Source organism: Sciurus vulgaris (assembly GCF_902686455.1).
Source record: "Sciurus vulgaris genome assembly, chromosome: 2".
Lineage (NCBI taxonomy): Eukaryota > Metazoa > Chordata > Mammalia > Rodentia > Sciuridae > Sciurus > Sciurus vulgaris.
Genome location: NC_136462.1, coordinates 102766007 through 102779522, shown reverse-complemented (window position 1 = coordinate 102779522; position 13516 = coordinate 102766007). Strand labels below are relative to the sequence as shown.

General features: G+C 34.4%; 1 protein-coding gene across 2 annotated transcripts in view; it reads right to left on the bottom strand.

Annotated features, from left to right (window-relative positions):
* The window catches only part of UNC13C (unc-13 homolog C), an 869114-nt gene that overhangs the window by 80234 nt on the left and 775364 nt on the right, over positions 1-13516 (bottom strand). For both annotated transcript variants that reach the window (XM_079129872.1, XM_079129871.1), the window contains 3 exons: positions 12981-13104; positions 10399-10455; positions 5902-5982 (listed from right to left, as the gene is read on the bottom strand). In XM_079129872.1, the coding sequence (XP_078985998.1) occupies positions 5902-5982; positions 10399-10455; positions 12981-13104 (262 nt within the window). The remainder of the gene's footprint in view (positions 1-5901; positions 5983-10398; positions 10456-12980; positions 13105-13516) is intronic.

Below are 13516 nucleotides of genomic sequence, written 5' to 3'. Positions count from 1 at the left end.
GTAAGTCCACTCCAGCTACACTGAGGTCTAGTCTTGATTTCTGGACCTCTTGTGAAATGGCGAAATTCTTTTTTTCCCATTTATGATTATGTCATGAGTCTTCCAAAGAGAAATGTCGTATGCAGCAAATGAACTCCCATGTGCCCTTGAAGACTATTCCAGCTTTCCCTGATTTCTTGAGTTCTACTGGTTGCTCACCTCCTCTAAATCCTTATCACTTTTTGTCTGTGCCCTTCAATCAATATTTGTATCACCCCATTTCATCTCTTACACTGTTGTCTTATAAGTTAACACATATTGTTTAACTTTCAATATGCCACTCTCATGTTTTAATCTCAACTGGAAACTTCTCGAGAGAAGGAACAGTGCTACTTTCCAAAAGAGTCTCAGAGTGCTGAAGAATCTTGGAGGATTTGTTTCCTTATAGTGAGAAGGTACTGTGCACAGTAAACAGAAAGGCAAGAAGACAAGGCCATCAGGACTAAAACAAGTGCTCTGGAAAGAGTTGAATCTAATAGCTAGTTTCATGGAAAAAGAAAATTTAGTAAGAAAGAGGGGAAAAAACACTGGTTGCCAGTGGAGTATATGGGATCTTGCATTTAAAGGTGGAAAAGGGTTCCTCAAAATGAGCCAATCCTCAGGTGAGATAAAGGTTAACATTAATGAAAAGTTTTTTATATGACAGGGAAAATTTTAATTGCTTTATATGTGATAACTCATTGAGTTTTCTCATGGTAATCCCAAGTAGTAGTTGTATTCCCACAGGAGAGTAATCTGCATGCTTGTACTTATTTTCTCTGTCAGTCACCCACTATCTTGATACTGTGTGCATCAATGAATCATTTACCACATAGTTTCAAACAGTCATTTACATGTGTCTATTTTCATTTCTGCCATTTTTAAAGGTTTCCACCCTGGACACATTGATAGGCCAGCTTCACTAATGTCAGGGTGTGGTGAGGAGCACTGTTATATCTGAATGGGGTTGGAAAGAGCTTAAGAATTAAGCATCATATTCTTTATTTGAAAAGTAAATGGAGAAATTTTTTTTTTCCTGTTTCTTGTATTCTTCATGAAACTGCAGAAAATAAAGCACTTCAGACCTGGCTGTGATTCGTGAGAAGAAAATAACACTGCTAAGTAAAAATAACAGGATAAATATTGTCTACATGCTCAGCAAGCCATTCATTTTGTAATCCCAATAAAATTCTCTAAATTCCTCACACCCTTCCTATTTGTCATATATTGTTGATCTTTCCAAGTCTTTTTTTCCTGGCTTATGGGGAACATGCTAATGTTTCTCCACAAGATTGTAAGAAGAATTTCCTTTTTGGTAACGTATACTATATTGGTAGCAAATTCCCATCATCACTTTTTTACTTCCAACATGCACGTCATACTTCTGGCAAATCCATGCAGACAATTCATTCTGCAAACTTAGATACAAGCAGAACCCAACTTTAACCATGAAGGCTTTTTAAAGAAACCATTTGATAGATATTCAGAAATTGTTTTCTACAACTGGAGATTAGAATATGCTACTTCCTCTCACAGCATATCCCAATGTTGCCCTTTTTCTGACAAACTAAAATTGAAATTCTTTACCTCGGTGTTTAAGCTCCAGCATTTTGGCTCCAACCCAATATTCCTCTTTCAAACCCTGTGATACTCAGATAATCATGACTTATTCCTCTACTAGACTATTTGAAGTTTTCAGGGTGACTGACACCTTTTATATCATTCATACTTTTCTCTCTAGGCCTAATTTCATAGTCTTATCTCTCTGTTCTCTAAATCACAAATTGTCATGTCCCTCCCTGGGGAGGTTTTACCCCAGACCCAGAGATAGTTTATCACCTTCTCTGCATTCACCAGTACTTTGTCCAGAATTCATTTTATTGAGTGGGGATGTTTCTGTTCTTAAGTCAAAGGCAAGACCTCACATCTCTAACCTACTTCTTCATTATTCACTATATTATACATACAGTAAGCTCTCATATAATGGCTTTTGAAATGCAATACTGCAAGTTAGGTAGGTTATTTTGTTCTTCCCATAAGCAGATGAATTTTAAATAATGCAAAACTATGCTTACAATGATAAAAAAGAATATGCTGAGAAGCAGTCACAAAAATTGGATAAAGGAGAGTAGGATAAGACAGGACTTCTTTTAGGGTCAGAAACAGAGGCATAAGATGTGGTTCAAAATTATATTGAGTTATTTGTCTGTAGTCTTACATAAAAAATGGTGTTATTTAGCATTGAATAAGAAAAGAATAAATCGTTTCCAAAACTATATCTGAATTTATATTAGTATTAAGTCTGTCCTTTATATCAAGAAGTGCAGATTTCTAGAGAGCTCTGACCCATGTGTCTCTTATTTTCAGAGAAAACTTTGTGTTGCCACTACATGATATCAATGCATCTACAATATATACTGTAGAATGTCATGTTCAGATTCATAATAAATGATCTGGTGAATTTGGAGGGTGGAAAAAAATCGAACCAGCCAGGATTTTTATTTATATGTCAAACTCCATATGAAATAATTTAAGGATTCTTCAGGGTTTAAGAATTTTCTTCAGTCTTTGGATTCATGCTCAAGTCAGAGTGACTGCTGCTTGGAAAATATCTCCTGTTTCTTATTAAAAGATACTCACATTTCAGGAACTCTTGTGGCAGTCCTGAGTTTTCCTGAGATAGGGGATTAGAACTCAAAAGCCAAATTGGTACCCAGGCTAGGGATTGCCTATGGTCGTTCCATTTGCTTGTACATACTAAATAGATTGTTGGCTAACTGTCTCCTAGTAGTCACCTTATTACTTTTACTTTCAAATACTATGAATTTGGTTACTTTTGCAGATTACCATTCTATCCACAGCAGGTCATTATCATTTCTGCTATTTCTGTCATATTCTATATTCTTGACTTATAATTGAAACCACATGTGACCGGTGTAAAAAAAAAAAGTTGCAGCTCAATGGAAGTTTTAGTATTTAAGAGAATTAATATTTTCATCAATACTTACATAGAGGTTGAATGATTTTAAATTATTTTTAAATAATTGGAAAATAAAGTAATTGAATTTGGCATTCTACTATAGGAAGAAACAAAATCTTTGCAGAAGTATTATCCATTGTAGTCTGCTACATATTACTTACATTTCATAAACATTTAGTGAGATATGTAACATAGAATTAAGAACACTGACTTTAGAGTTCAGAGTGCTTTCTTAGCTCTGAAAATTACTAGCAGCACTGTGGCCTTAGATAAAACCTTACATTCTCCTGCCTTCAATTTTCTCATGTGTAAAATGTAAGTAATAATTCTTGACCTACCTACCTTGCAAAACATTTATAAGGATCAGATGAGATGGTGTACACATGAGAAAGATTTGACAAATGCAAAATGCCATTTCATTCAATATTCTATAAACTTCATAGAATGCTCCTTCATCATTCTCTATTTATCATTTCCAGTTTGATTTAAAAGAACAATTAAGGATTATCTCTTTGGCAACCACTGGGAATTAACCTGGGTAATATCTGAAGCTTTGGTCTTAAGAACTTCCTTGTGAGGTCTCTTCTTGTGCTATACTACTCTTTGCTGGGCTCCAGGCAGACACTATGTCTTTAGTCTGTGGAGTTACAACTTTCTTAACTAGTGTCTCTCCTTCTCCTGAATTCCACTATAGTAACATCAGAGTTAGTGATTGATATGATAGTCAGTCTGGCAAACCTCAGAGGCAGACAAGGTAAAAGGAGTCTCAGCTCTAGAAAACAGATGATAGGGGCTCTAAAATGCTAAAATCAAGTAAAAATCATGGCAAATAGGTCAACAGTCGTAACATGGAGGTCCCTAGAGAACTGGAATCACAGAATTTAGGGATGAAGAGAAGTGTAGATCTGATCTCAGGCTCAAAAGGACCAGAGTTAGACTCCTGTCCTAAAAGAATGAGACAATGATATAGACCCATTTACAGAGTCTTGAACATCAGATAGTAGTTGTGTTTCCAAAGAATAAGGCATATGTCTAGAGGATGAGACCAAATTAAAGGATTTTCACAGATGGCCTAACAGGAAGATGGTATATTTGAGCTGTCAAGATGTGGATCAAAGGGATTTGCTTGGGAATCAAGACTATCTCAGAATTTAGGGAGAACTCCGGCTTCTGGTGGTGATTACCTGGTCCCACCAAGAAGAATTAGAGAAATATTTAAGTTGGAGATGGGAGCCAGGTCAGTCAACATATTGAATGCTTCTCTTATTTCTACATAAAACATTTCCTGACTACTTCTAAAACTATAAAATTATGATGAGCTGAATTCAAATTCTAAAAATTTTACTTTATTTTCTTTTCCAGAGTACACTCCAGAAATTTTAGTCTTTTCTATCAGTATATTCCTATGTGTAGTCATTAGTATTCCTATGACTCCAAAGTTTAAGCAATTCATACTCAAATATTTGAAAATAATTTTCAAAGAGAATTGATTTTTAATTTTTTTCTGAATTTTTATATTTCCTATTTTTAACCTCAAAATTGTTTTGCGATTGGCTTAAAATTATTTTGCAAAATTATCATATTTCTATACAAAATTATTGCTACATCTTTAAAACTCATTTTTGTAATCTTACACCTAAACTCAATTCCACCACATTCTACAAAGTTCATTTCACAACTTTCATTTTGTGGTTTTCAATACTGAAACAGCAAGATGGCCTCATGTTAAATGATAAAGCAGTAAAACAAAGTCCATGTGGTGACAGTTTTGTGAAGATATCAGTTTTTATTCAGGTAGAACTTTGTTTTGATAAGTACTATTTCAATGTCTGTATCTAACCAGGGGGACTAATTCCATGCTCTGCAAATGAGTCCTAGCTAAAAGTTCTTCATTATACTGTTCAGACATCCTTGATGATAGATGTTTCTTCAGGTGAAGAATGGAAATACTGAAGAAAGTTTGGCTTTAGAAGGTAAATTCCCCCTTTACAATTCTTTAACAAATAAACTTTCACAGCCAGGTGAAGTGGTACAAACTTCTAATCCCAGCAACTCAGGAGGCTGAAGCAGGAGGATCACAAGTTCAAAGCCAGCCTTGGCAATCAATTTATGAGGCCCTAAGCAATTTAGCAAGACCCTGTCTCAAAAAAAAAAAAAAAAAAAAAAAAAAAGATTTTTTTCCTTTTTTTCAGAAGAGCTGGGGATGTGGCTCAGTGGTTACACAACCCTGGGATCAATCCCTGGTATAAAAACAAAAACACAAAAACAAAAACTTTCACACATGAAGTGTGTGTGTATGTATGTATGTATGTATGTATATGTGTATATGTATATACATATACCTATAAATATACATATATACATATACATAAATTATTTGAAAAAAACATTTAAGTGACTTCTTGACCTGCACACATTTAGCTCACACTACAATAACTTTTGCTCAACCTTTGTTTATGAAAAATTAATGCATGTAAGATGAGGACTTTGCATTTTCAGCAGAAAATAAAATATTGTATTACACAGAATAAAAGGTTGATATTTTAAAAATCATTTCAACAAGTATAGATAACATAAAAATAAATTCTGTTAACCTAAAACCCTCTTCAACCATCTATTTAATTGGGTTGGGGAATATACATTTCTTTCTTTTAAAACAAATATAGAATGTAAGTTTCATCCACATCTTTCAGGAAGAGATGAAGGAAGCAAGTATAGGAAGAGTGTCATAGGGATGTAATAAGGAGACATCAAGGACTCCATCTGGAACATTTGATAATGCATCTATTCAACTATCTCTGACATCCTTGACTGGCATAGCTCTACAGATATTTATGGGGGTACCTAACTCTAGGGTGCTTGATGAGCTCTCTGAGTGCACTCCCAGGGGCATATAATCTTACCTTGATGGTAGCCAGGACCACCTCCATTACAGCACATTGTCTTAGTGTCAGACCCTTGGCATCCTCTCTAATCATGTGCTCCTGGAAAACAGGTTAACAACTGCTTACACAAACATCAGTTCATTTACTTTAGCTTCAAAAAATCTGTATGATCCCATAAGCAATTTGAAATATCTTTTTCATATGGGTGCATTCCTAATGATTATCCTGTCATATATTTAATACATATTCATTCTACCAAAGAAAATGCTACCTGAGTCCTTAAAAAGCAGTACTTGTAGAGGTGTGGCTTTATTTTCACTGCCAAGTTTATGTAGAAAAAAGAGAAGGAAAGGAAGAAGCCTGAGAATTCTGAGAAGTGTGTGTCCCTGCTTTGCATTGTCATACTGATGAATCTCAAACACAGAAGGGACTTGAGAGGTGTTTTTAGCCTCTCCTAATTAATACTTATGTAGTCTACTTTAAGTACAGAGCCCCTACTTTATTCTCTTTCTGAGTCCCTTAATGACTACTCATTACTGGGAAGAGTCCCAAAGAACTAACTGAATTTGGCTGTGGAGATGTTCAATCTTTTGTAATCATTTTAATATTTTAGAAATGATTTAAAAACTGATTTCATTACTTTACAATGGATTTTCCTTATTGTTCCTTGTGGTCTGTCTCAACCCATCATTCAACACTTACTTAGGAAAACAATCATAAAAAGTTAGAGAAAATAATAAAGAAAATAGAAATTCATTCAGGAGAAAAATTTTAAAGTTCCTGACCCTTCCCAGGATACAATCTTCCAGGGCTGCTACTAATTCATTAACAACTTTCAACACATTGACATGCCACACTCTTCTAGGTGATTGAGTTATATTAGTCAGTAAAAAGAAGACTTTGGTCTTCCTGGAGTTCAGGTTTGTACCCCTGTGTGAATTAAAGTTCCATGTGTGGATACAGCCCTGAGAATGTGTGGTTTGATTAATGGATCTGTGCCTCTGCAGGAGTAAAAAGAATCCCTTTTTCTATGAGTCAGCTCCAAGTCAGCACACAGGGCTTGGCAAGTGGAGTACGGGCTTGATTCCAGCCTTCACTTGCTCCTTTAGCTGGGCACTTCTGTGCAATGCTCAAAGTGTGCAATCATACCTAGGGGCTTGTCCTATTCTGTCCCTTTTCTTATTCTATTATTTAGGAGATGCTGTGAGTTCCCAGAGATAATATCTATCCGTTTCACTTCTTCAGCATTTCAGAGTCTACCTTGGCAACTGTCACTTGCTGGACATTGAACATCTTTTTGATAGCTGAATTGTAATTTCTTCAGCATATCTCATAGGGTTCAAAATAGTTGTTGAAAACAGGTAATTTTTGTATCTTTTTCTGATACAAAAATTTCAACTCGAACATATGAGTTCATTTAACATTTTTTAAAACAGGAATATTAAATATCCATTGATATTTAAAGGCTAAGGGAAATGTTTGTTAAATTATAGGGGAAAATGTTTTATGACCTATTAATACAAATATTTTATATTAAATAGAATTTTCTGATCTTGACTATTTTTATAATACAATCACATTATTTTAAAATGTTTACTAATAAATACTATATTTTGGTGCTATAAGATGTAATTCTTTCAAGAAATAACTCTCTGGGATTTATTAGTTCATTCAAATAAGGGAATCTCTGGAGGAGGACAGCAAAGAATTATTGAGCAAGTGAAAGGTTTGCAGTAAATTCATGGCTCAGATGTATTTTCAAGTGTTTTAGTATATCAACAGCCCATTTATGCATATTTACTTTTATTTTTATGTCAAATAAATTGAATCCCATTAAATAGTAATGTCAGATATACATAATCTGCATATATTATGAAGTTGGAGTGTGAAATAATAGAGTATATCTCAACTGTTGAATAAATACTTGTTTAATGATTAATCCTAAATCCATAGTCAAATGCAGAAAAAGATCCCCACATTATTCTATATTTCTGATCTTATGTTCATATTTAGGAGTTCTGAAATTATCTATCAGCACAATTATCTGAAATAGAGCCTTTACAGCAGATCAAATTTGCTTTCAAATAAATATATTGAAAATGTAAAGTGGTTGAAAATTCTTTTAAAATAAAGTGATAAAGTAAAATAAAGTACTAAAACAAAAGTAATTAGCTTTATAAAATGTGAAGTTCCTTATACCAGCTGGAGTTTCAGTATTTCACATAAAATTATAGAACATTTATAGGGCTGTAATGGAAGTAATAATTATATGGACTAATAATTGAAAAACAGTGATCAAAGACCCATAATAGAATTCATATCACCTATGAATGCAAGATTCTCATGTTAGTCCTTCAGATTATTTCAACATCAATAAAATAACCTCTTTAGATAATTTCATTCATAGATTGCCTTGAGGAATTAAAATGAACCTTATCAAAGTGCAAAATATCAGAAGCCACAAAGTGTATGAGAGTGTCATGTTTTCTATGGATTCTAATTTTTCCTACCAAGAAGGCGTACATCCCCTGGGCAGTCATCCTCTATCCTATGCAGAGTTCCTAAGATTTGGACAGGGCTTACTGATCCCCCAGTGCATGTCTGGCTATGAGTTGAACCAACTGGCCCATGTTCTTTCCCAAGCTACAGTAATTAGCTTAGGAATGTTGAAAACACTCCCTGAGAGCCAATGATTCACCAAGAAACTTTCCTGGGATTCCTAACACTAATACGGGTAGTTTTTTCCACAAGATTTGACATTCATAGCATGTAAGAGCAGAAAAAGCCATCTTACAACCAGGAAGGAAGGTCGGTTGTGGTGATACATCACACAAGGGGAAGAGCAGAGCTGAGAGATAGAAAGTAACCCTGTCTTGCAACATTGCTTGAATCCCTAATCAAACAGTCTTGGAAATCAATGTTAGCACTGAACTATAAAATTTCATGCAACAATGAATTCCCGCTTTGTTTATGTTAGCTTGGCTTCTATCCCTTGAAATTGAAAACATTTTAGCTGATATAAAATTCAACTCAGGAAACTGAAGCCTGGGGAGAAGGAATGTTTCATAATATCACACGGATGCTAGATACATGGTCAGGTTCATTTCTTTTATAATGAGACCTATGCTGCTTCACCTTCATGGTTCTATATGAGAAACTTTGACACTGTATAAATTCATTTTTCAAGCAGGGTTCAGAAATCCTGGAGAGGTAATAAAAAGAATAAAGAAAGAGATACAAGATTAAAAAAAAAAACAGTTTAGTAGTAATATCTATATTCTATCTTCTTTCTTAACTATCAATAGCCCTGGATGAGAAACAATTTATGTCTTCTGTATGGATTATTGGTTTTAAGTTTTTTTTTTCCTGAGGGAGATGATATGATGATAAAATAGGATACTGAAATTAGAAGTTATATATTTTACCTGGGTAAATAATAATGCAAATTTATTACTCTCACCCTGTGTTGTAGATTTGAAACAATTCTAATAATACATAACTATGAGCTACCAGCTGGGGACAAGTGAACATAGCTCTCTTTCTTAGAGGGAGGTGGCATACTCCTTGCACTCCTTGAAGTCATGGACATGTTCAACCCCATTGAATTAAGTGAGGATTTGTTGATGAAATAACCTTACCCTTAATTATCACATCCCAAAACTTGAAATTTATACAGGGAACTTCAATCCCTATCACTCTAGGATAGGAACTTAGCTGATTAAAATGCATATTTTATTATTTGCCCACTAGAATGTAGTTATGGGGATGGTTTGCACACACAGACAGTTGCCAAGCAAAGATGATGCACGCATTACCTTACTTATTCTTATAATCCTGTGAACCAAATGTTAAACTTATCTGTGTTTTACAAATGCCACATATAAAAATTGGAAAGGTTAAATTTTTTGGCCCATGTCACACAATAAATTTGAACCAAGGTAGTCTGTGTGTGCAAACCATCCCCATAACTACATTCTAGTGGGCAAATAATAAAATATGCATTTTAATCAGCTAAGTTCCTATCCTAGAGTGATAGGGATTGAAGTTCCCTGTATAAATTTCAAGTTTTGGGATGTGATAATTAAGGGTAAGGTTATTTCATCAACAAATCCTCACTTAATTCAATGGGGTTGAACATGTCCATGAGTTCATTTTTTGCTTTGATGAGTTTTGTTTTCTTATACTGTTTTTTGTTTTTGTTTTTGTTTTTGTTTTTGACTGGAAGACTTCTCTAAGCTTCAGAAGATTTCTATGTAGTGATCCATTTGTTTTTGTGCATACAAAACAGTTTAATATATGAAAGAAAATATGTTCTTTAATAATTTGCTGCAAAAGCAATAATGCTAAGGGCCATAATACAAAGTTAGAAATTCTTAATGCAGATTGTGAGATTAGAAACACACATCTTTCTAATCCCACCATGCTAGATATCCTTACAAGCAGAAGGATGGTTTCCTGTAGAACTGTAGTTGCTCATTACTTTTCACAGGCAACCAGTTTCCTTATTCTTATTACCTTCAGTTTGGATAACTGTCCAAGATCTTTAGCAGCGATGAAAATCATCTGAGGTCCCTGAAAACATGCAGAGAAAATGACAGATGACTCAGTCTTCAGATAGTCAGTGTTAGTCACAGTAGAAGAATAGTCATTGAGATAATTTTTTAATTTCCCTTACTATATTTGTGGCTTTTATGTCCAATGCCCATAATTGGTCTATTTTAAGAATGAAGATATCTAGTAACCTGCCAGCATAGCAGACCTCACAGGCCTCACTTCTGAAAGTCTTATGTTTGGGTTATTGAATGGGTTGCAGCTGACACAACCAGTTTAAGGTAGCATATGGACTGGACTCTTTTAGCAGAGGAAGTTCTCTTATTTTACTTCCCACAGATAAATCTATACTGGGCTGAAGAAGGTGGAGTTGAAATGCTGCCTCTTGATCCCTTCTGTAGCAGGAGGCTTTCTCTAGAACCCTCAAGGCTCCCAGAAAGAGAATTTGTAAAACATTGGGATAAACAACTCAAAGAAGTACTAGAATGAAGCATGTCCATTGGCATATGTAATTACAAAAGTACCAAATTTAGCCAACTTCTTTGGTGGCATGGAATATTCTCACAGTAAGGAAAGTCAGCTATTCTGGACCAATATTCATTCTCTTTCTCTCTCTCTCTCTCTCTCTCTCTCTCTCTCTCTCTCTCTCTCTCTCTCTCTCTCTCTCTCTCTCTCCCCCTCTCTCTCTCTCCTTTTTTTTTTTGTCACTGGGGAATTAAAGACTATAAGGTTCAGGAAAAGAGCAACCATGGTTCATTTTGCTCATATTTTATCTTAAGTATGTAGCACAGTGCACAGTACATTCTAGAAGCTCAAAGGATATTTATTAAATGTATGAATGAATGAATGATATAGGTTCCCACTTGTAGATATTAATGCTAGGGAAAATTCACATGGTGATAAATTTTCTTAGGAAAGACTCAATATAGAGAATGAAATGTTATGTGGAGCATTTCTGAAGTAACATGATATATACATTCTTGAAAACCCTCATATGCTTCAAAATTGTGGGCTAAAAATAGTATGGTTTATGGGCAAAATGTTAGTGGACAAAACAAACAAAGCTCATGCAATTTTGTTACCAAAGAACTATCAAAATAATAGTTGATAATTTAAGAGATTGCTTAGACAGCTGGCAGGGAGCTCAGTGAGGCTGATGGCTGCCTCAAGGGATATTAAAAATGTAAAACAAAGAACAACAAAACAACAGTGCGATTGTGGGCTGAGGCAATGCCCATGCGAGTGGATCTCTGAACACAGGAGGTGGTGGCCTGCTGTGTGTGCCAGCCACACAAGATGTAACCATCTGGAGAAAGAGTCTATGTGCAGGGAAGCTCCCCTACCTTTTAATTTTTTTCTTCAAATAGGTCTGTGCAGTAGACAAAGTGTGAGCTCTTTCCTTTGCTGCTGAAGTTATACTTCTATTACATTTCTAAGCCTCTGACCAAGGGAAATTTACATGTAAAACAATCCAAATTTCAGATTATTCTGACGTCATTCCCTATTGATTAGTAGTTACATGAAAGCTAACTGGTGTTATGATATTACAGAATGTATTCAATATAGCATTAGAATAACATGTTTTTATGTGTGTACATGTATTTATATACATGATTTGACCACCCACAAATATAGGCTGTCAATGATTAAATGACATATTCGTGACATTAAACAAAACTAAAAGTAATTTATATTTTATCACTCACTGGTAGTAAATCAACAAAAGCATATTTATCTTTGCATCATGGTATACTTTATAAGAAAATATTTTCTGCACATATAATCCCACTGGCTATATGTGGACTGAGTGTACATGATCAATGGTGTCAATATGTATTTTAGTTGGTTGATAATTATTCATTTATTTGTATCAATTTATCTTCCTCAATCACAGAAAAAAATCAATTACTCCATAACAAATACTTGTTGGGTTTTGTTTTTTTCCTTGCTTTTATCAGGATATGTGACCTGAAATACCTGGCATTGTTGTGGCCTCTTGACCATTGTCTCACTTTACTGCCAATTGATCTTTCAGGTTCTCTTTTATTTTACTGTGTGTAATACAATCATATTCTTCAAATCCACTAAGAGCAGTCTCCTCTATTAACCTCTAAGATGGGAGGTAACAGATGAAAGCAGAAAGAAAAGGTGAAAAAAAACTCCCATGTCATAGGGTTGAAACTATCTTCTAAAGCTGTAAAATTTAGAAACACAGTGGCTACATTCTATCCTAAATCTATTTCTGTGTGGGGCCACAGCAAAAATAAATAAAAATCATATATGTAGATCAGACAACTACAAATGGAACATGGATACACATTTTCAAAGAAAAGTTTTGAGTGACAAGCACATGTGGAGTTTGATTGCCCTTACCACTATTGAAAATTTATTTGGATAGAGAGATGTAATTTGATAAATAGTTATAAGAAATTGTATACCAAACACTCTCAAAATGGATTTAAATAGTACTTCATCTGGTTCAAGACCACTCATTTATAGAAAAAGACAATTAGATGTGTAATTAAAACTACATTTTGAATACTTACCGTTTGGTCTGTCAGAGGAGGGAGAACAATTTGTTTTTCTATTTTGTTAAGAACTAGTTTCCATAGTTCTTTCAAAACTCGCTTCAGGACTGTTTTCTCACAGATTTTTGCTGAAAGACTTAATCTGAATAAAATAAGACATACTCACTTTTAAGTCTCATCAATGTACCAACTTACTTTATGAATCATATTAACTAACAAGATTCAAATGCCTGAACAGGCCTTGTTAATTTTCAAATGGTAAATTCCACTTACTTAAAAAGATTCATAATACCAAAGAATTTTAATCATACTATACATTAGGTAACTCACTATATTTGGTAGAAAATGAAATCAGAGAATTTGTTTCCTTACGTTGTTTCCTAAATTGACAGACTTCAGACAGGAAAATACCATTCAACATACACAAATACACATTTAAAGGCAAAGAATCCCTTTTATTTGTATATAAAATCTGTTCAGTCAAGAGCAATTTCTGTGATCAGTCACCAGGGTTTGGTGTGGGGCTGAGAAGATGACAGAACCAATATTTTTCA